This window comes from Lampetra planeri, chromosome 10 (assembly GCF_965212315.1).
Source record: "Lampetra planeri chromosome 10, kcLamPlan1.2.h2, whole genome shotgun sequence".
Taxonomy (NCBI): domain Eukaryota; kingdom Metazoa; phylum Chordata; class Hyperoartia; order Petromyzontiformes; family Petromyzontidae; genus Lampetra; species Lampetra planeri.
The window spans coordinates 832,510-853,316 of record NC_136116.1 but is presented as its reverse complement, the minus strand read 5'-3'; the positions used below and the strand labels follow the sequence as shown (position 1 = coordinate 853,316).

At 55.4% G+C, this 20,807-nt stretch overlaps 3 protein-coding genes across 4 annotated transcripts in view; 1 reads left to right on the top strand and 2 right to left on the bottom strand.

Moving 5' to 3' along the window:
- LOC144721122 (uncharacterized) overlaps positions 1-6,887 on the top strand; it is a 30,770-nt gene extending 23,883 nt beyond the window's left edge. Inside the window, exons 10-20 of the mRNA XM_078598517.1 lie at positions 318-498; positions 594-711; positions 835-1,020; positions 1,455-1,628; positions 2,016-2,166; positions 2,391-2,613; positions 2,860-2,944; positions 4,080-4,206; positions 4,337-4,489; positions 4,590-4,732; positions 4,817-6,887. Of these exons, the coding sequence (XP_078454643.1) occupies positions 318-498; positions 594-711; positions 835-1,020; positions 1,455-1,628; positions 2,016-2,166; positions 2,391-2,613; positions 2,860-2,944; positions 4,080-4,206; positions 4,337-4,489; positions 4,590-4,732; positions 4,817-5,134 (1,859 nt within the window). The 3' untranslated portion in view covers positions 5,135-6,887. The remainder of the gene's footprint in view (positions 1-317; positions 499-593; positions 712-834; positions 1,021-1,454; positions 1,629-2,015; positions 2,167-2,390; positions 2,614-2,859; positions 2,945-4,079; positions 4,207-4,336; positions 4,490-4,589; positions 4,733-4,816) is intronic.
- Positions 6,888-7,233: 346 nt separating this feature from the next.
- Positions 7,234-12,459, bottom strand: LOC144721121 (ankyrin repeat domain-containing protein 33B-like). Its single transcript, XM_078598516.1, has 5 exons — positions 12,398-12,459; positions 11,761-11,878; positions 11,357-11,552; positions 8,697-8,846; positions 7,234-7,913 (listed from the first exon to the last, which is right to left on the bottom strand). Exons 1-5 carry the CDS (start codon positions 12,457-12,459, stop codon positions 7,234-7,236), a joined length of 1,206 nt encoding a protein of 401 aa, XP_078454642.1.
- Positions 12,460-13,018: 559 nt separating this feature from the next.
- LOC144720796 (ropporin-1-like protein) lies at positions 13,019-20,774 on the bottom strand. Of its 2 annotated transcripts, none has more exons than XM_078597848.1 (6): positions 20,648-20,774; positions 17,311-17,462; positions 16,085-16,208; positions 15,340-15,501; positions 14,996-15,171; positions 13,019-13,448 (listed from the first exon to the last, which is right to left on the bottom strand). In XM_078597848.1, the coding sequence occupies exons 2-6, from the start codon at positions 17,439-17,441 to the stop codon at positions 13,376-13,378; spliced, it is 666 nt and encodes a 221-aa protein (XP_078453974.1). In that variant the 5' UTR covers positions 17,442-17,462; positions 20,648-20,774; the 3' UTR covers positions 13,019-13,375. The 2 variants fall into 2 exon arrangements, with proteins under 2 accessions (XP_078453974.1, XP_078453975.1); XM_078597849.1 differs by having other exon boundaries at positions 17,311-17,458; positions 20,648-20,759.
- Between the last annotated feature and the right edge of the window lie 33 nt (positions 20,775-20,807).

Genomic DNA, 20,807 nt, shown 5'->3' with positions numbered 1-20,807 from the left:
TGGAGCCCTGGGAAAGTTTTGCCGGTTATCTTTTCGATCCGCGTGTATGTTCATGACATTTCGGTTGGGTTTCTTTTCCGATTTCTATTGCTTCATTGCTGTGACTTTGTTTTTACGTTGTTGCTTTTGTCATTTTGGTGACCCCGGCTCACTCTTGCAATTGAGACTCATCCAGGTCTCTCGACCTCTCACCCCGTTACACAAAATAAACTTGTGAGCAATCCACCGAGGGACGCGCACCAGCGCGCCACACACTGGCCGAGCGTGCCCGCAGCGAGAGGGAGACGCCGGACTGAGCCGTCCTGCTCGTCCCACAGGGGTGCTGTGGAACCTGTCCTCGTGCGACTCGCTCAAGATGCCCATCATCCAGGACGCGCTGGCGGCGCTCACACACCTCGTGCTGATGCCACAGCTGCCGGGTTCGGGCCCCGTGCTGCACGACCTGACGGACGCGGGCCCTGCGGGACACACGCTCACCAACACCACGGGCTGCCTCCGGTAACGGCCGCCGCGGGCACCGGGTGCGATTGACGCCGGACGCGGGAGCGCGGTCGTCTTGGCGCAGTGCCGACCCCCGCTTTCCCGTGTCGCAGGAACGTGAGCTCGGCGGGCGAGGACGCGCGCAAGCGCATGCGGGAGTGCGAGGGGCTGGTGGAGGCGCTGCTCGGCATTATCCGCTCCGCGCTTGGCACCAGCGGCGTTAACAGCAAGGTGAGCGCCGCGGCCGGCGCGACCCGCGCAATCGGGGATCCACGCCCGCGTGGGGGAGTGGGGGGCTGTGGCGGGGCTCCGAGGCTCACGCCCTCACCCAGGCCGGGCGTGCCGTGCGCGCAGGTGGTGGAGAACGCGGTGTGCGTGCTGCGCAACCTCTCGTACCGCCTGGAGGCGGAGACTCGGCAGGGCCGCCAGACGCGCGGCGAGGACGAGCGCGGCTCCACGCCGGGTGGACGCGGCGCCGCCTCCAAAGACGACTCCAGCTGCTGGGGCCGGCGGCGCAGGAAAAAACAGCCCGACGCCGAGGTGTGGCTGCCACTCGCGGGCAGGGGGTGGCCCCAACACGAACACGGGTTGCGTGCCCCGAGTCTGTGTTTGCGCGCGTGTGCCTGCGTGTGCCTGCGCGTGCCTGCGTAAAGCGAGCGTGGCGCTCTCGTGTAACCGAGTACATCCAGATCCAGGCAAATCCTTTCTGAGTCTCGAGACTTTTCCAGCAAGGCCCTGCATGAGGATGTGTAGCCATTCTGTTATTGCGCTTTTAAGCAGTTGTACTCACGCATACGAGGATATAACACTCGCACATCCACACAGATGGGCTTAGCAACACCCTGGCTGTACGGCCAGAGCCACGTCGTGATGGTCGTCGGGTCGACGCACCGCGCCGCACGGGGTAAAACGCGGGTCCGTGGGAGTCCCTCCCAACCCCCCCCCCCCCCCCCCCCATTTGTTCGGTTGCGCAGTGGGACGGCGCGGGGCCCCTGCCGGACTCAGGGGAGCAGCCCCGTGGGGCCGAGCTTCTCTGGCACCCGAACGTGGCCAAGCCGTACCTGGCACTGCTCGCCGAGTGCTCCAACCCCGACACCCTCGAGGGGTCGGCCGGCGCGCTGCAAAACCTGGCGGCCGGATCTTGGAAGGTGGGCGGCTGTCGCCGACACACAACTGTTTTATGTGGGCTATGAAGAAGGGCCATTGCCCAAAACGTCGCATGTTATTTTAATTTAAAGGCCACAGTATTATTGATTAATGTAGTTTTAAGCACACCGCGCTACGATGCGAGTTCGATTCCCGATCATGGCCAACACCGGTAACAATTATCTGAACCAGTCATGGGCCTCCCCTAGGTCGACCCGGTCTTAAATGAGTACCTGGTGCGGTGTTTCAACATCGCTTCGAGTGAGTCGAAGGCGGCCGGGTGTAGTGCTGGTCCCGCTCGTGCCATGCCGGCTTTCATAGGCTGCTCGCTGACCCAACAAGTTCTTAAGGCTATGCGGGGTGGGGGGGTGGGCTCTTTGTCTATGCAGTGGGCTGCGTACGTGCGCGCCGCCGTGCGCAAGGAGAAGGGGCTGCCCATCCTGGTGGAGCTGCTGCGCGTGCAGAGCGAGCGCGTCGTCTGCGCCGTGGCCACCGCCCTGCGCAACATGGCCCTGGACGCGCGCAACAAGGAGCTCATCGGTGCGCATGGCCTCCACACAAACTCTCGGGAGTTTAATCAAACCAGAAAACATTTCACACAGGTGACCCCTCGTGGTGCCACCGTGCCCCCCCTGCTCCACGGATCCACCACGACATTGTTCCATCCACCATGAATCTTTGGTGCGGACCGCCCGAAATACGCTGCCACTGAGTGGGTGCGTGCGTGTGCGTGCGTGCGTGCGTGTGTGGGTCTTCCTGTGCAGGTAAGTACGCCCTGCGGGACCTGGTGCAGCGTCTGCCGAACGCCCCGGGCCCTGTGCCGGCGGGAGAGGGAGTCGGGGCCCCCATCGCGTCGGACCCGAGTGTGGCGGCCGTGTGCTGCGCACTGCACGAGGTGATCAGCAAGAATTTGGAGAACGCCAAGGCACTGTGCGACGCGGGCGGCATCGGTCGACTGGTGGGCATCACGCGTGGCAAGGCTGGCAGGTGCGAGCCGCGTGCCCGTGTCCCCACCGTCTGTATCCCCAGGTCCCCGTGCCCTCAAGCCATTACGTAGATCTCAATCCCCGAAGCTCGAGGCTGAGGTTTCAAGTTGAATGTCAGACGTTTTGTGCCATAAGACCTCCTCGTGCAGGCCGTTCGAGAACAAAGGCCTCGATGAGCTCGCTATGTGAGCCGCGGCGGTGCATGGCTGCTGTGCAGCGTGTGTGTGCGTGGTTGTGCGGGGAACAGGCACTCCCCGAAGGTGGTGCGTGCGGCAGCCCAGGTGCTCAACACGCTGTGGCAGTACCGTGAGCTCCGGGGCCTCTACAAGAAGGTGAGTGTCCTGCTTGTGCCCGCCGGACGCTTTGTTCCAAACGCAGGCGGCAGCGGTCCTATTAGCGCTGCCATGCAGAGGGTTCGCGGTGTTTGCGGCCGCTCGTAATTGCGAGTATAGTTTTTTGAGTTGGGCTGTGGGAATTACTCAATACGGTCCAACCTGGAAACTCGCATGTGGACATGGAGGTTGTTGTAAAGGCTTCTGTGTTCCCCAGGAACGGGACTCGTGGCTCAAGGCAGTCCCAGCGGCAAACGGCTCATGCTCAGTATTAATGGTGATCCTTGAGAGCAAGAAGCGTGTGTATAAGCGGATGACTTTGCTCTGTGTGGTGCCATCAGCATTATCCTGTGAGATGATGTCCACTATGACGATGCTGTAGGCAGTTGTGGAGCTTTCCCTCGTCTGTTTGACTTATAACAACGCACTGATTATTTACCCAGTGTGAACACATGGAATAATGAATCTATGTATGTTATTTCGCAACCGTACGTAGCCAACCGTGCTAATTGAAGGTGATGTTGGTTACCATGTGACAACCAATACCGCCTAAGACAAACTCCAATGCAGACAAAACTAAAGAATAGAAGGGGAATGCCATCGGATATCAAAGTTACATTGAAGCAAAACAAACCTACTAGGATTTGAAAGAGATCAGAAAATACTTTAACATTGGTAACAAAAATACATACAGCAAAATGCAATACACTGACACGAATAGGCAGAAATAAACAGTAAAGAAGTCTGTTTTTCATTTGGGGAAAAAAGTAACATTGATGTCCATCAGTCTGTGGGTATTCTTGACCAAGTCCAGGCCTGGCTTCAACTCCTCAGCAGGTCGTTTTTTTTATACATTCTGCTGGGTTGCCTGGTGTGATAGTAACGTCCTTCTTGAACACTATGAGACCATTCAGTGCAGTGCAAAATAACTAGCCAAGGTTGCCGATGCACTTACACCGTGTGCCATCATGTGCTTTGTCTTCTTTGCTTGCTTCGTGAGTAATTGTGCTCGGCCTGAACCGTTCTCACGTACAACGCATGCCCAAGCTCAGACAAGTGTGGAGGCCTGGTCGCTGCACTCTATGGCTCAGGCTGTGCACCACCCACACACATTCCCCCTGGCCTGTGCCGTCAGGACGGCTGGGTACAGGGCGACTTCACTCCTCCGACATCCACCTCGGACTGGGAAAAGCACAAGTCGTCCTGCGAGACCCTCTCCTCGTCCCCGGCCAACCGTCGGCACTCCCCTCTCAGCCAATCAGGTACCACCGTCATGTCTCACGCTAAGCTGCCCAAGCAGCAGTGGCCCGGTGCAACGGAGCCGTGACGCTGGGGCAGCGAGGGAACCCAGGATCAAGCGCCTGAGCTGCGTTTCGCTGTCCGTGTACCCAGTGGGCAGCGTGGGGTCTCCGCGAGAGGTGTTCCGAGCCACGGATGAGCGCAGGCCGCAAGCCGAGGGCGAGAAGCGGCGCAGCGTCTCCACGTCGCGCTGCCCACCCCCGGGCCGCCCCGAGCAGCCGGCCCCGCAGGAGGAGCCACGCGGAGGTACGCGGCACCACCGCCTCGCACGTCGCGCCCGACCCAGCCGTACCCCACCACGTCCGATGAAACGCGCGTCCCGTCTGTGCGCGTGTGTCGCCTTCAGGGCGCAGCCAGTCGGCGTCCCGCATTCAGACCGTGGGCCCCTACCGCGCGTACTCCATCCCCGCGCCCGAGGAGGCTCCCCGGCACACGCAGGCGAGTGCGGCGTCGCGCGGCACCGCGCGGCCAATCGTCCCCGATGGCGGAGTCCCTCTCGGGATATTCTGAGTGGGAGCGTGATTGCTTTTTTGCCACCGTTTGGGTAATTTTCTCTCTGCGCCGTCGTCCTAGTCTCTCACGAAGCACGTCTGTGGTGTTTGCCCGGCCCAGTCGGCACCGGGAGAGCCGGCGGACCGAGATCGCACGACCCCGCGCGGCCCCGGAGGCTCCCCGCAGCGCTACCACGTGACCCTGGGCGCCGCCACCGCGGCCCCCAACCCGGGCGCGAGCAGGGTGCCGCGACCCGCTACCGCCCCCGATCACGCCGCCCGGCGCGACCTCAAGGCCAACGACAATTACGTAGACTTCTACTCGGCGGCGCGGCCGCCCTACAGCGTCTCCTCGTACGAGACGAGCCAGCTGCACAACTCGCCCGACTCGTGGGTGTGAGCGAGGAGGCCGCCGCGCCGCCACGAGCGCCACACCGCCGCCACCCGCCACGCAGATCCCTGGCCGAGTGGGCCATCCTGCCCTACCTCGACCCCTCCTCCCGGCGACTCTGGTGAGCGCAAACTCTCCTTCCGGAGGCCGGAGCTATATTTTGACGACGGCGACGACCACGAAAGGGGTGGCCCACGCCCGCAGCGTGGCCCCGTCGACGGCGCCACCCACGCTCTTCGGCCGCCGTGCCCTGCCACGGGCGAAATCGTGGCCGCCGGTCTCATCGTTGTCCAAGACACGGCCCAAGTTGTTGTGCACATTTATTTTCCATGCCGTGTTTATGCAAATCACGCGCTCCCCCGCATGCCCCCCACGAGTTCACACGCGCCGCCGTCTGCATGTGCACTTTGTCAACACGGACCGCCACCGCCGCTGCTGTTTTCGCGTTACTTGAACTGCTGAAGCCAAACACGCGCCTGTAGCCGCCACGTGGCTCCCCCATCTCTCGCCACGACGCGCCAAAGCCGCTCGCCTCATCTGCATCATGAATGGACGCACGTCGGTTCATCTGAGTCTGGAAGGGAAAGGCAGAAGCCAATGTCCATCGACCCTCCGTCACTCAAGCTGGTGCCCCCGTGTATCCGTCATAAAGGGCAGGTCTGTCGGGAGTTTAATCCGTCAGATGTTCAATTGACACGGAGCTAGAAGGTGACAATGCCGACACACGTGTGGCGCACTGTTTCAACTCGAGTTTCGCTCAATACTGGCATTCGATACAGGTGGTGATGTCACATCGATAAACACGGGCACTAGCTATGATCTTTCTACCGACACTGCACCACCCTCTCACTCTCCTCGCATCCCTCACCCCTCTCCCCCTGAACTTCCCTCCACCCTCCCACTCTCTCTCTCTCTCCCTGCTTCTATCTCCCCTCACCTCTCTCTCGCCTGCTGTCTTGCCTCTCTGCATCCTCGCTCTTTCCCCCTGCTTATATCTTCTCTCGCACCTCTCTCCATGCCTGCATCTGCTCAATTCCTGCATCTCTCTCCCTCTATCTTCGCCTAACTCTCCCCCACCTCTATCCCTCCCTGCATCTCTACCCCTGCCTTTCTTCACGCATCTCTCCCCTCGTCTCTCTCCCTATGCCTCTCTGCCCCCTCCCTCAGCCTGCATCTCTATACTTGCCTCTCTCTCTCCCCCCCTACCTCTGTCGCTCCATCACCCATTCTTCCTCCCGCTGTGCACCACCCTGCCCCAATCTCCCCGCTGCTCCGCTCCCCACCGCACTCAAGAGCTGCCGCCTCCGCCGGCTTCTGGAGCTGCTGGTCGCGGCGGCCTCCTCCGCCTCCTCCTCCTCGCCGCCCGCCCTCGCACGGGTAGCCCTGAAGGGTTTGGTGCAGAACGCCGAGCGGGGTTTTTACACAAAGCAACTGGTTACCGTCACCACACGGGGCCGCTTCGGTGGGGAGGGACCCGGCAGACTCTGCCGCGATGCCGTGGCGTGCCGCCCCTCCCCCTCCGCCAGCCGTGGTCCTGCGCTGTCGTCTTGGTGGTTTTTGTATTCGCTTCCTCGGTGCGAGGTGTCGGGTTTGCAGGGTCCCCGCGGTTCACTCGCCCACAGCGGGTATCCGTCTCCCCCCCCCTCTCAGCCCCCCCCCCCCCCCACTAGGGGGGTCATGCCCCGACGTGACCCCGCGTGTGGTGCCGTCGTGCGGTTTTACGTGGAGTGAGTGTTGCCGAGATGAGCTCTTGTCTGCCCATCGTCATTTTAAATAAACACTACCGTGCCGTGCCGCCCCGCGCCGAGCTCGCGATCCGAGTCGAATGGAAGGGGAGCAGCGACCAGGGGGGGGCCGGGGGGCAGCGAGGGTCAAGGGGAAGGCGGAGGAACGAGGGTCAAGGGCAAAGCGGGGAGCAGAGTGAAGCATGGGGGAGGGTAGAGGGTCCAGCGAGAGCTTGAAAAACTGGGGGGGGGGGGTGGGGTTCTGGGATCCGGGGACATAAGGTGTGGGGGAGCAAAGGGAAGAGGGGGGCAGAAGGCAGCGTGCCCGCCACCCGTCCAGCTGCTCCCCCCGACACAAGCGGAGACTCGAATGCGGCGGTGCGCTCAGGGGCCGGGGACGCACAGGAGTTGCGCGCTCTGGAGGCCGCGGGGACTCTGGGCGCCTTCCTCGGGCGCAGGCGTCACCCTCCCGACCTTGCTGAGCCGGATGCTCGGCAGCGGTGACTCGGGGCGGACTCCAACTCGGAGCCGCCAGGGCCGAGTGAGCATCCACCAGCCCGTGGCCCGCGCGACACGCCCACGGCCACGCGAGGCACCCCGCAAGTATGGCGGCGCGCCGGCCCGTAGCCCCGTGACTTTGGGGTCGCCGCCGCGCATCGTCGCGGCGCTTGGAGGCGCCTCGACGGTGGCCCCTGAGTCACGGGTGGTCTCGCCAAAACAAGGCTTGCACGCCGTGCCGACGAAGGGGCCGGACACGGCCGTGGTTGCGCGGACCATGTGGTCGAGCGCGCCGTTGTCTTGGGGCCCCCCCGGGAAGCACGCGTCCGTCAGAGCTCGCAGGGCCCTCAGGAAGCGACCGGCGGCCCCCTGGCCGGCGGAGGAGGCGTGGTCGTCGTCGCCGAGGCACGGGGACCCGAGGCGGTACCCATCGCGCTGGAGCCACTCGGGCCGGCGCCTCTTCGCCAGACGCTCCAGCAGGGCCGCCGTGTCCGCGCGTCCACCCAGTAGAGCCCACTCCTGGGCCCGCAGCCCGCGGCCGCTGTCCCGCACCTCCATGTCCGCGCCTGCGATTGCGCGCAAACGTCCCCTTGACGTGAGCCGTGCAACCGGGGCCCCTCGGAGTGTGGCCTCCTCCACCTCGTGCCCGGTCGCCTCCCCACATACGACAAAGCCACCGTGCGACGCGAAACACTTTTCACTTAATTGGGTACAAGGTGATTGGCAGTACAACAAGTGTGTGGAATGCATCTGTGCAGTTCCTTGAGCGTTGTATGCGCGGTGGGGTTTCAACAGGGCCTCCGCTTAACTCCCATGAGTCAAACACACAATCGTGGCAGGGCCAACCATCCCGATGCAGCACCCTCCTGAAGGAGAGTCCTGAGACTCGTTGAGGCTTCCCTGGATCGTTCTTGTTATTGTTGACTCTTGAAACGGTGGCTGTCACCCACGGGTGTTCACACTCAACTCCTCACACCAAGCTGCCGTGGTGTGAGGAGGTGTGACTGGGAGCCTTGGGCATCTTCACTGAACCACAATAATCCATCCCACAAGTGTCGAAAGAATGCATTTTCAGAGTCAATTCTAGACCCGGTGAGTGGTGAGGAGTGAGAATGTACGAATGGTGAGGTTGCGAATGAGGGGTGAGTGATGAGGAACGACATTTAAGGTGTGAGGTGTTAACGAGTGAGGCTCGAGTGGTGAATAGGGGAGCCGCGAGGGGTGAGGTGGAAGCCGTCAGTAGTCATGAGGAGCTATGGGTGAAGGTTGCGGAATGAATTGAGGTGTGAGGAGGGGGTGAGGAGCGACGAGGAGTGACGGCGTGAGGAGCGGCGAGGCGGTGGCCGCACCTGCGAGCACGAGTTGGCGGGCGCACTGCAGGCGGCCCTGCACCGCGGCCTGCATGAGCGCGCTGAGGCCCAGCGCGTTGGGCACCTCCAGCGCGCCCCGCGCCACCACCTCCTCCACACAGAGCAGCTGGCGCGTGATGCCCACATCGCCTGGTGAGGGTGGGGGGTGAGACCTGGTGAGTGTTGAGTGCTGGTGAGTGCGGTGTGAGACCTGGTGAGTGTGATATTTGTCTTACTGGGGGGTATCTGAGTCTTGGTGAGTGTTGAGTGCTGGTGAGTGTGGATGAGACCTGGTGAGTGTAGTTGAGACTTGGTGAGTGTGGATGAGACCTGGTGAGTGTGGGGGTGAGCGTGGCGTGCCGCGAGTGTTTTGATATTGGAGCAGTGAGCGGCTGTGGTGCTGTGGATGAGGTTTGTGGTGGCATGAGGGTTAGCATGAGCAATGTTGGTGGCTTGTGCTGTGGCGGTGAGACGGGTTTCGAGGTATAATGCGGTGACGTTTGGTTACAGATCACTCTGTTTAACCAACATCAACATGCGTTTCGCTGACTTGTTTCTGCTCTGGCTACGCGAGAGAGAGCGAGCGAGCATCACTCGCGTGTTTGTTTAATGTAAATCCTGGGGAGCGGAGAAGCCTTCAGCGATGAGAGACCGCGACATTGTCAATTATCACCGCTCATCTTTCAATTCACCGTGAACCCCTTACCAATGCAACCGTAACCCACTTAACCCGAGCCACACGCCGTAGCCTCAGCCCATTTGGCACCGGCGCCCGAACGAGACCGAGGCAGATTCACGGCCACGCGTCGTTCCTAGCTCACAGCGCCGCCTGGCGGACAAGCCGGGGACATTCCATAGACGATGATGACCATTCACTTCCAATGTGGGTGCTCCTGGTCAACATCATGATCCATATTCGTTTTTATTGGTCTCAGCCGCGTGGTCGTTTTAATTCAAAAACGATTGCCTTTAACCCTCCACCACCCGTAAATATTGTCACGTTTACAGATGTTATTTATACGTGCCACGATGCATTTATCAAATTCTGACCGATAAATCTCCCGCTCACCGGTGTCTCAAGGCCTTTCATGACTGATGATTCCTAAAAACTATGAAACCGGAATACAACGTTTTGGTAAAAACTGTGTACACCTATCCCGTTGCCATCTCGATCCTCGTCGGTGAACCGCCGGCTCAAGTGAAGTCACTAAATTATCTTTGCGTTCGTTCAGACTCGTTGCTTTCATCTCGTCATAGTCGGTCGCGCCGTGGGCTCAGGTCGGCAGTGTCGAGCGGTGGTTATCACCCTGGGGGACGCTGACTCCTGGTGGTACGTGGAAATGTCCCAGGGGGTACGTGAGATGATTTATAAATGTGTTAAATGACATCATACATGAGAGTCATTGGTGAATAATCCCGTATGAATCTGCCAATATAAAATAACTACGATAAAATGTCCATCCATACGGTAACCTATAACGATATAAAATACCTTTATAAACTCACTGATCATAAACAATACGGTTTCCAAGACTAACCAGCGAGCACGAACAAATTATGTCACGCATGCAGAGCGTCCGTTGATTTTTTTTAAATATTCTCTCACAGTTACTCGCTGGTTAAGATATCTCACAAATTGGACAAGTGGTTAAAATATTGATGTTCATTGTTCATACATTTATATGTCAGAACCATGTTGGGTCAGACGAGCGAGTACTCGGTTGAAACGTAATTCAACAAGGGGGACAGTAGCTGAAAAAGGTTGGTGTAGAGTATTTGGCTTCTGTAAATTTCCACGTGATAAGCCACTTCGTTGAGCTATAATTGGTGATCAGGTCGCTTCTGATAAAGAGCTATAAAGTTCAGTGGACCTTATCTGGTAAAATAAAAAGTGTAATAGTGCTAGTTGCCATCACGCTTGATGATTGTCGTCCACTCAGAGTCATCGCCAACTCAAACAAAACAAACTCTGTTGACGGATACTCACTCAACTCACGTTGATAATAAGGTCAAATGCTGCATGCAAGGCCCGATCTGGTGCTCCCAATCGCGCCTTCTGCTGTCCAGAAATCACATTTCCGTGAATTGTTGTTCTTACGTTACCTGCCTCTCTGGCCCTCTTGGGAGGTGGAGTGGGGGGGGGGGTCTCGCAGGGAAGTCTAACTAATTCTCATGCTGCTTTTTCATGAGGGTCCTGCCAAGATTCCACAGGAGGGAAAGCAGGGCGGGAGGGGGTGGGTGCCGACGGTTGCAATGTTTCTCCATAATAGAGGTTTTTGGTTAAATCGCATGAATATAAATGTGTTGTTAAACCTGCCACCACCGACACCGCCAATTAGTAAGGTTTGTAAATGCTGTCGGTTCACTCTCCAACACCCTGTTGTGCTGAACTAGTCACTAATTGGCATGTTTTGTTTACGTGACAAACCTTACTTCACACGATGTAACCCAAAAAACCTCTATGGACATTGGTCGCAAAAGCCTACGTGTTATGTTTCTTCAAACTAAGTAATGCATTTGCAAGGTTTAAAATGTTAACCTTGACACCAGCACACAATGGCCTATACCTCTTCGACTTACGTCACGGGATCTTTGACGTCCACTGTGAAGCATATGCCAAGTAATTAAACAGCGAACGCTCTACCACTGGGCTATGTTACCACTCCAAGATGTCATCTGCCCGTCCGCTCCCCTTGGAGGGTCTTGCACACGTGGTGGGACGTTACCTGCCTGCACCGCCAGCATGAGCGCAGTGTTGCCCTCGTTGTCAGGAACTTGCACGTCAACCAGGGGACACTGCAGAAGCACAGACACGACTCCCGCGAAGCCGCAACAGCTCGCCACGGCCAGACCCGTCTGTGTGGACCGCGGGCACACGAGCACAAAGAAAACGATGCCACCTGTATTGTGGCGTAGCTATCTTCGAGTGCACAGGCAGTGCAACTTCACCGGGGCCATTTGGGAACCACTGCACTAGCCTTTGACTCCAGAGTGCTGGATCACAGGCACGGCGCTAAGCTGTGTGATTGTAGTGGCAGTGGTAGTGATGCTCACTGCTGCTCACCCTGCCGTTGGCATCTGTCGCGTTCACGTCACCCCACGTGGCACCCTGCCCCAGCAGCCAGCGCAGCGCCACGCAGTTGTTGCTCTCGCACGCGTTCAGGATGGCCGTCCTGCAGTCCCTGCCGCGCCATAGCGCACCTGAAGGGCTTCGTCTCACTCCCCTCCTCATCCGACGATGACGAATCTGATGATTGTAATGATGATTGTTCTGATGATGATGATGATGATGATGAGAGATTCGTGTGTCCGTCTGCCTGACTGTGTGAGGAGCAGTTGTCTGAATCTGGTCCTGTGCCAGGCTCCTTTCCATGATTTATCTCGATATTTGAGTTATGGCCACAGGGCTTCCCTCGCCCTGTTCTGACCTGAAAAGGCGCTCTCTGTGATGACATGGTGAAGACCCCAGATTGAGCCCAGGCATCTCAGTACATACCTCCAGTCAGATGCCCCGCGATTTCTTATCACATTCATCCGAGGGGAAACCTCTTCTCCCTGCCTGGGGAGTGGGGAAACACTGGATGCTGTCAGGGAGGCTAGTGCAACTCGTAAGCAGATTTGTCCCCCGTTAATCTCTAGATAATGCGAGCTCAGCAGATCCTGACTTTATTGTCCCGCATTAGCAAGACCCGGCCCCTCACACTGAGCCGCGGCCACCCTTGGCACGGGTGCAACACTTTCCACGTGTGACGCACGTGGCCATTGGGAGGTCACGTTTATGATTCTGGCGTGGAGTAAGCACAGCGGCCGGGATATATGTGCACACATGGGTGGTCCACACAGATTACTGCCCCCTCCCTCCATCCATCCCATTCCATCACAATTTTCGTCATTCCATTCCTTCTCTCTCTCTTTACATTCCTCCCTACATCATCCCAAACTTCCATACTTCCATGCCTTACTTCTGCTGTCTTCATGGGAGAAGTTTGGGGGAGGCACTGGGGGGCAGCGCCCTCCCCAAACTGGACACCTTCATGAATGTATTTTGAGTAGTTTACAATTAAGATTAAAAATAAATTATATGCACCCGTGATTCCTAATGTGAGAGACAAAGCGAACCCCTGCGCCTTCCAAACTTCGCCTATGACTGTCTTCCATCCATCTCGCCTCACATCCCTTATTCCCTCTTTTATTCCTCCTGCTTCCATCCATAATTCTTCTTTCACTCTCCTTCCATTCCTCTCATCCATCCCTCCACCTCTTCACACTAATCCCAATTAAACAGGACGGGTTTACATAAAATAAGACACTGGGAGAATGAATGAGTATTGACTCAAAAATCACGGTCGGCATTTATTGATGAAAAATAGCAAAACACTGATGATAAAGATTATATCACTTCTTGACTATCCGAGCAAGGCCGTGTCACCCTAACCTGCCGCTCGAGCCCCGTCCATCACACGAGGTGTTGACAAAGAGAGAGAGAGCTCCTAGCCAGAGCATGGGGACCTGCATGGAGTACCAAGAGCGTCTTGGGTGGACACCTGCCAGTGGCTCTACCGGGGAAACTGAGAGCGGTTCTGGAGGCGGAGGTGGTCCACGGTAGTGAATGGTCTTCGATTGGTCTTTGTGTAGGACGTGAGCACTGGAGTGGCCAGGCAGAAGCCAGGTTTCGGGGGTCAGGCGGGGGTTAGGCCAGGGAAGTCAGCCTGGTTCAGATTCCGCGGCATCACCAGTCCGTCTTGCCTGTCTCTAAACAGACACACAGAAGATACGCAATATTCGTGCAGAAATGCAGCCTTATCTCATCGGTGCACGGTGCGTGCATAATGAGGCGCCACCACCTCACTCGCACATATTTCCTGCAGGGAATGTAAATACGCGGTTCGTCAGTACCTAGTGATGACAACATATTCATAGCCATGTTTTACTGTATGCGGTTGAAACGGATCTCTTGTTTTTTAAAAGTTATTACAAAGAATGCGCCCAGGAGCGGCGACGCAAGTGCACCGATACCATAGGCGAGGCAGAGCCAAGATGACTTTGTGCTCAAGTGAGCATTGAGCTATCGGTCCTCATCTCCTGTTTACAGACTTGCAGTGCCAGTCGTGAACATTCCACTCTGTATATATGTTGAACTTCTTTTGCACCATACATAGCCGACGGTGCTAATCGGAAGTGATATGGTGGGGGGAGAGTCTGTCCGTAGATGAAAGGACTGTCCATGTATTGATCGTAATGCATCAAATAACCAAACGTATTTCATCTAATATTAGCGCATACATTTTTTAAGTAATTCATTTGAAATATTAATAGACTGCATGATTTGTACAAAAATGGTACACACACTTCGGTCCCTATTGAACAATGTCGTGTATTACACACATTCCTTGTAGGAATGTCCCATATGTTCAAGCCTGAAGTCTGAATGCATTCACTAGAAGGTCCTGATTAATCAATGAGAGAGCGGGGCTCAGAGCATCAGTCACAAGCCTGTGGCCGGCAGAACCACCGGCACTGTGCAAGGTCGTGGGAAACGGTCCGCGGAACTGTTGCAGATGCTACGATTTAGAGTTTTCATTTATTAAATTATGCTATCGGTGCACTGTGGTTGCCAGACATTTCTTGAGAGTTTACAGTGGTGCACGGATACAGAGAGGTTGGGAAACACAGGTTTAGAGCATTCATGTGACTTCACCATTGAATCACATGTATTCACGCTCACTCATGCCCCCTCCTCACTACTGGCCACAGTCCACTGTGTTTATAACCAGCTGCCTTGCCATAAAGGTATTCTGCTACTCGTGTATATTAACCAGCCTTTTCCCCACTACTATGCTATAGTCTCGACAATTGTTTATGTGCATGTCATGTATTCCTTAGGTGGAGTACTGTAGATTATATACACGGTGCTGTGTCGTGGTGGAAGGTCCTGTAGTTAACATAAACGTAATTTCTCTTAAATAACAGTAACAAAAAGGGAATAAATTACAGCCCCATTATCACCTCTGCTGGATGAAGCCCTGGGAGATATTTGACTATAATTGACCACACTGATCGCTGGATTGGCAAAAGGAATGTCCAGGAACGATTCAAGTACCACTTGCCACTGATGGTTACTCGTGGCGGGGAAATCAAACTCGGGTTACCGAGTTGATAGCACAGTACTCTAACTGTGAGCCAAAACAGAATGAGGCGACAAGCCGGTGACTGTGAAGTTCCCCTCCTCGAACAGAGGAGCCGTGGTGTTGGCATGAGATGCGGCGGTGCCACACAGCCCGGGTGCACAGGGTACTGACGCCTGAGCCTGCAGGTAGAGCAGCACTGCATCGACGTGCGCACGCGGAATGTCCCCATCCACCTCGGCCAGGTACGAGTAGAGCTGCTCGAAGACTTTCACAGGCACACGCGCCGCTCCGCCCTCTGGGTCCGTGCTTAGCAGCTCGCACGCGTGCTGTAGGGCGCGAGCCAGCGTCTGGTTCATGCGCAAAAACGGTACGTGTCGTGCATTAACAGGAGTATGCGTGGCAGACTGACCAGCCGGCGACCGCGGCGGCCTGCGAGGCGTCTGCTCGGAGGGAACGCCAACGCGACGCTCAACCCCTCGTGTATGCGGCTTGTGCCACCCCGTGGAGAGACTTACGCCTCCAAGAGAGCTGCAGGCCAGGGCGAAAAACTTGATCCATTCCACATTTGGCTCAAACGAGCCGAGGGCCAGCAGGCTGGAGAGCTGCTCGACGGGGAGGCACAGGGCCACCCACCGCTCCTCCAGAACCTCACGGGTCACCCACTCATTGCTGCCCATCTGCAAACGACACCCATCAACTCATAAAAACCTGGGTATGATGAGCCAGCTCTGGTGTGAGTGCACAGCAAGGTGACAGGTCCATGTAATTGAAGGCATGTTTCATTGCGGAATTTAAACTGTGACCATCACTTAATGTGCCACACATGGCTCAGATGATTACTTTGTTTTATGCAGTTTGCTGAGCACAGGCCCAACACGTCAAACAACCAGTCACAAACAGCACCATAGAAGATGTAAAAATATATATTTAACACGCTTCTGGTGTTGAGCAAAGTTATTATGATAATAGCTAGGGGAAAAGACGATGGGAGGGAATTCCAAAGTTGAGCAGTGAGAAGGAAAAAGCACGAAGAGAAGTGTTGTGACCTACAGTTATTTATGGTGACTGAACAGAGTGTGGATGAGACAACACAGTCAGTCTGGTCGACCAAGTCCTTCACATAGGTGAAGGAATCAATTCGCAAAATTCATGGGAAGAGTAATCACAGTACTAGCGATAGAAGCGCGATAAGAGGCAACAGACCGCTGTGTAGAGGCTATGTGGAGCTCTCTGTGAACGTGTCTGTGTTGGGCAATCCACCTGGGTGTGTAGGGTGCGCAGAAGGCCCGGGGTGAGGCCGGTGTCATCTCTCTGCGTAGCCACGGGCATCTCCAGACGCTCCTTCACAGGCAGTGGCTCCCCCCGCACCTTTGCATGGAAGTATCTGCACGGCAACAGGCCAGGTGGCTCTGAGGTAGAGCGAGCGGCTCTTAATCGGAAGGTTCCAGGTTCAATTCCAGATTCGGTGTTAACTTAGCCCATCATTCCTTCAGGGTATAATACAATGCGTTGAAGGGAGGCCAACAGTGGTTATTCCGTGGGTGTCCTCATCCCGTCATAGTAATATGGAATTTCTACCACTTGCTCGGGGCTGTATATAGAGGAGAGATGAGCACCTACTCAATGCTCATTTGAGCAGAAAATCACTGACTCTTGACCTGTGCAGCAGGGCACGCAGTCAACATGAAATTGCGGGTGTCAAAAGTTAAGAGCGCAGGTGCAGTACGTATTCAGAAGAGGTCTGTCGTCAATTATGAAAGGGGCTCGGAAGATACAATTGATTATATTTACAGAATAGGAAAATCCAGATTATATATAAAACAAAAACATGTCATGGCATTCCGTGCTCATTGAGTGATAAGTGTTATGAAGTGGTGTATGCCTAGTGATGCAGTGGTGTGTTCTGCTGTGTACATGGGTGGACAGAAGTAGTCCTTGAATGTGTTTAGTGGGTATGGGGTAAGGTGATGATTATCTTATTGCGATATGGACCCGTTACTCGAGTCGATTTATTGCCATGGCTAACACCAGATGCAAGTGATATATTAACTGGTGTATAGTGTAGTGGGGTGTGCTGTGGTGTTAAGAGAGGGGTGTACTGTATAGTGTGGTAGAGCATAGTGATATGTATACAGTACTATTCTTTGTGGGGAGCTGTAGTGTAGTGGTTAGTGCGCTGCACTACAAACCGGGCTGGCCAAGTTCGATTCCCACTCACGGCCAACACCAATAACAATTATCTAAACCAGTTCTGAGCCTTCCCAAGTTTGACTCGGCCTTAATGATGACTACCTGGTGCGGTGTGTAAGAATCAGCACTGGGGAGACAAACGTGGCTGGGCGTGGTGCTGGCCACCCATCTGCTCGTCTACCCCAACATTCTGTTTAAGGCTATACAGGGGATATTCTGTCTTTGTATAGTGCAGTGGTATATATGTAGATGACGAAGGTGTGTTTTGTGGTATGCAGAGATGACAGCTGCCGTACGCGGAGGCCCAGGTGAGCACGTCTCGTGGCTGCGTGCGGATGGCCGCCTTTGTGAACTGCTTGAGGATGTCAGGTAGCTCCGGGGGCACGTGGATCTGCTGCGCACAGTACATCTCCTCGGGAGGGGGCATGGTGGTCGCGTTCCTTCCTGTCTGCGTGAACACACGGATTATCACATTAATCAAATGTGCCACAGGCTCTGCATTCACTGCATGCACGACTGCAAAGCTGCGCCGCTCATAGGTGTACAGGTTCGCAGCCTAAGGGAAGCAAGCGTGACAAGATCACATCAAGTTATGATGAAAATGTGTCCGATTACGTAGGGGCCCTCCCAACCTCGCTGCTCCAAATAACACTGGATTACTGGGACGATTATCCGTGCGCACAAGATCATCACTGGATGAACACGCAGACACTGTGGAGCCATGACCCTGGCAGTCCAGAGTTCACGACACTCTATCTAGTTAATTGTCGTGTACAACTTATTGTGTACGAGGCCTTTACCTATCTGTGCTGAGTGACTGTGTGTACTGTGTGTGCTGGCTGTGTGTGTACTGTGTGTACTGTGTGTACAGGGTGTGTGTACAGGGTGTGCGTACTGTGTGTGTGTACTGTGGTGTGTGTACTGTGTGTGCTTACTGTGTGTACAGGGTGTGTGTACTGTGTGTGTCTGTACTGTGTGTGCTAGGTGTGTGTACTGTGTGTACTGTGTGTACTGTGTGTGCTGGGTGTGTGTACTGTGTGTACTGTGTGTGCTGGTTGTGTGTACTGTGTGTACTGTGTGTACTGTGTGCTGGGTGTGTGTACTGTGTGTACTGTGTGTACTGTGTGTGCTGGGTGTGTCTGTACTGTGTGCTGGGTGTGTGTACTGTGTGTGCTGGGTATGTGTACTGTGTGTACTGGGTGTGTACTGTGTGTGCTGTGTGTGTGCTGGGTGTATTGTGTGTGCTGGGTGTGTGTACTGTGTGTACTGTGTGTGCTGTGTGTTTTTAGTGTACTGGGTGTGTGTACTGTGTGTGCTGTGTGTGCTGCTGTGTGTACTGTGTGTGCTGAGTGTTTGTACTGTATGTACTGGGTGTTTGTACTGTGTGCTGTGTGTGTGTACTGTGTGTACTGTGTGTGCTGGGTGTGTGTACTGTGTGTACTGTGTGTGCTGGGTGTGTGTACTGTGTGTGCTGGGTGTGTGTACTGTGTGTACTGTGTGTGCTTGGTGTTTTGTGTGTACTGGGTGTGTGTACTGTGTGTGCTGTGTGTGTACTGTGTGTGCTGTGTGTGTGTACCGTGTGCTGGCTGTGTGTGTACTGTGTGTACAGGGTGTTTGTACTGTGTGTGCTGTGTGTGTACTGTGTGTACTGTGTGTGCTGGATGTGTGTACTGTGTGTACTGTGTGTGCTGGGTGTTTTGTGTGTACTGGGTGTGTGTACTGTGTGTGCTGTGTATGTACTGTGTGTACTTACTGTGTGTGCTGAGTGTTTGTACTGTGTGTACTGGGTGTTTGTACTGTGTGTGCTGTGTGTGCTGTGTGTGTGTACTGTGTGTGATGGGTGTGTGTACTGTGTGTACTGTGTGTGCTGGGTGTGTGTACTGTGTGTACTGGGTGTGTACTGTGTGTACTGTGTGTGCTGTGTGTGCTGGGTGTGTGTGCTGGGTGTACTGTGTGTGCTGGGTGTGTGTACTGTGTGTACTGTGTGTGCTGGGTGTTTTGAGTGTACTGGGTGTGTACTGTGTGTGCTGTGTGTGCTGCTGTGTGTGCTGAGTGTTTGTACTGTGTGTACTGGGTGTTTGTACTGTGTGATGGGTGTGTGTACTGTGTGTACTGTGTGTGCTGGGTGTGTGTACTGTGTGTACTGTGTGTGCTGGGTGTGTGTACTGTGTGTACTGTGTGCTGGGTGTGTGTACTGTGTGTACTGTGTGTACTGTGTGTGCTGGGTGTGTGTACTGTGTGTACTGTGTGTGCTTGGTGTTTTGTGTGTACTGGGTGTGTTTACTGTGTGTGCTGTGTGTGTACTGTGTGTACTGTGTGTGCTGTGTGTGCTGGGTGTGTGCTGGGTGTGTGTACTGTGTGTGCTGTGTGTGTACTGTGTGTGCTGTGTGTGTGTGCTGTGTGTGTGTACTGTGTGCTGGCTGTGTGTGTACTGTGTGTACAGGGTGTTTGTACTGTGTGTGCTGTGTGTGTGTACTGTGTGTACTGTGTGTGCTGGGTGTGTGTACTGTGTGTACTGTGTGTGCTGGGTGTGTGTACTGTGTGTACTGTGTGTGCTGGTGTGTGTACTGTGTGTACTGTGTGTGCGGGGTGTGTGTACTGTGTGTGCTGGGTGTTTTGTGTGTACTGGGTGTGTGTGCTGTGTGTACTGGGTGTGTTTTGTGTGTGCTACTCGTGCTGGGTGTCTGTACTGGCTGGTGGATATGCCAAGTGCCTCGTTCACCTGTTAATGACAAGTGGTCGTTTATTTAGTGAGTGTGGATACTTAATGACGGTTAATTAAACCGTTAATGGGTGGTGATACATTGATAGTGGTTAATGAGTGGTAGCTGACAATAATTGGTGGCTCATTAATGAGTACTTAATTCACGACATTGTGAAGGCCACGGGCAGACTCTGCGGACTTTGGCTGTGTTACGCTGGGCCCGCTTTACGAACAGAGGCCAGAGGGCCCATCCACAGCTCCCCACCGACCCGGCGACCTCGATCCCCTTTACCAGGACTAATCTAATGCCCAGGGGGGAGTGGTGGCACAGTAGTTCGTAAACTATTCTGAGAGCCTGGCGACCTGAGTTCGATTCCCAGCCACGGCTAACGTCACTAGCGGCTGATATATTGAACCGGTCCTGGGGTTCCCCTGTACTACCAACCTGCATTCACCAGCGTGGTGAAGTATGGTCAAGTGTGGTAAAACGACCGGCACGTCGTGGGGACGACGCCTTAATCCAACAGTGGATTAAAAAAGGGGCTGTACCTTATATTGCCAATCAAAATAAAATCCTATTGAATGGAACCCCTAAACTAATAGCACCCTAAACGGTGACTCCAAATTAGGATTGCGTGAAGGCCGCGCTCGGTTACAGAGACCCCAGAGTGTGGGACCGGCCTCGATTGCAGAAGACCCCCCCCCCCCCCCATATATTGAACAACTGTTCAATCACTAGGAGCCTCGTTACCTAAGAGTGACTTCATCACTCTTCGGTAACGGGCCCCCACGACTGGGCCCGCACCCGAGCGGCTTCTACATCCGCGGCGTTTCGTTGTTCCGCATCGCGCGGGGGCCCGAGCGGCGCCTCGGACGAGGGCTTCTTCCTGCTTGCCTGCTGCCTCTCCCCCCCCCCGCCCGTCACCGACCTGTTTATCCGCCTCTTATCCTCCCGCTGTCGTGTCGAGCAAAGCCGACGGCGCCTTCGGTTAAAAGTCGTCGCCGCTTCTCGTTGCTGTGCTGAGCGTCCCCGCGTCTCATAGCAACGGGGCCCCCGCGTATCATAGCAACGCCCCCCCCCCGCGTATC

Excerpts from the sequence above, each read along its gene's own strand:
- LOC144721121 (XM_078598516.1), bottom strand. The coding sequence starts at position 12,459 with ATGGCCACGTGCGTCACACGTGGAAAGTGTTGCACCCGTGCCAAGGGT. Across the intron at positions 11,553-11,760 it reads CGACAGATGCCAACGGCAGG|ACGGGTCTGGCCGTGGCGAG; the intron begins GTGAGCAGCAGT and ends CGGTCCACACAG. Across the intron at positions 7,914-8,696 it reads CCGCCAACTCGTGCTCGCAG|GCGCGGACATGGAGGTGCGG; the intron begins GTGCGGCCACCG and ends GCGCAATCGCAG.
- LOC144720796 (XM_078597848.1), bottom strand. The coding sequence starts at position 17,441 with ATGCCCCCTCCCGAGGAGATGTACTGTGCGCAGCAGATCCACGTGCCC. Across the intron at positions 15,502-16,084 it reads TGCGCACCCTACACACCCAG|ATGGGCAGCAATGAGTGGGT; the intron begins GTGGATTGCCCA and ends TGTCGTTTGCAG. Across the intron at positions 13,449-14,995 it reads CTCTACCTGCAGGCTCAGGC|AGACAGGCAAGACGGACTGG; the intron begins GTCAGTACCCTG and ends GTGTCTGTTTAG.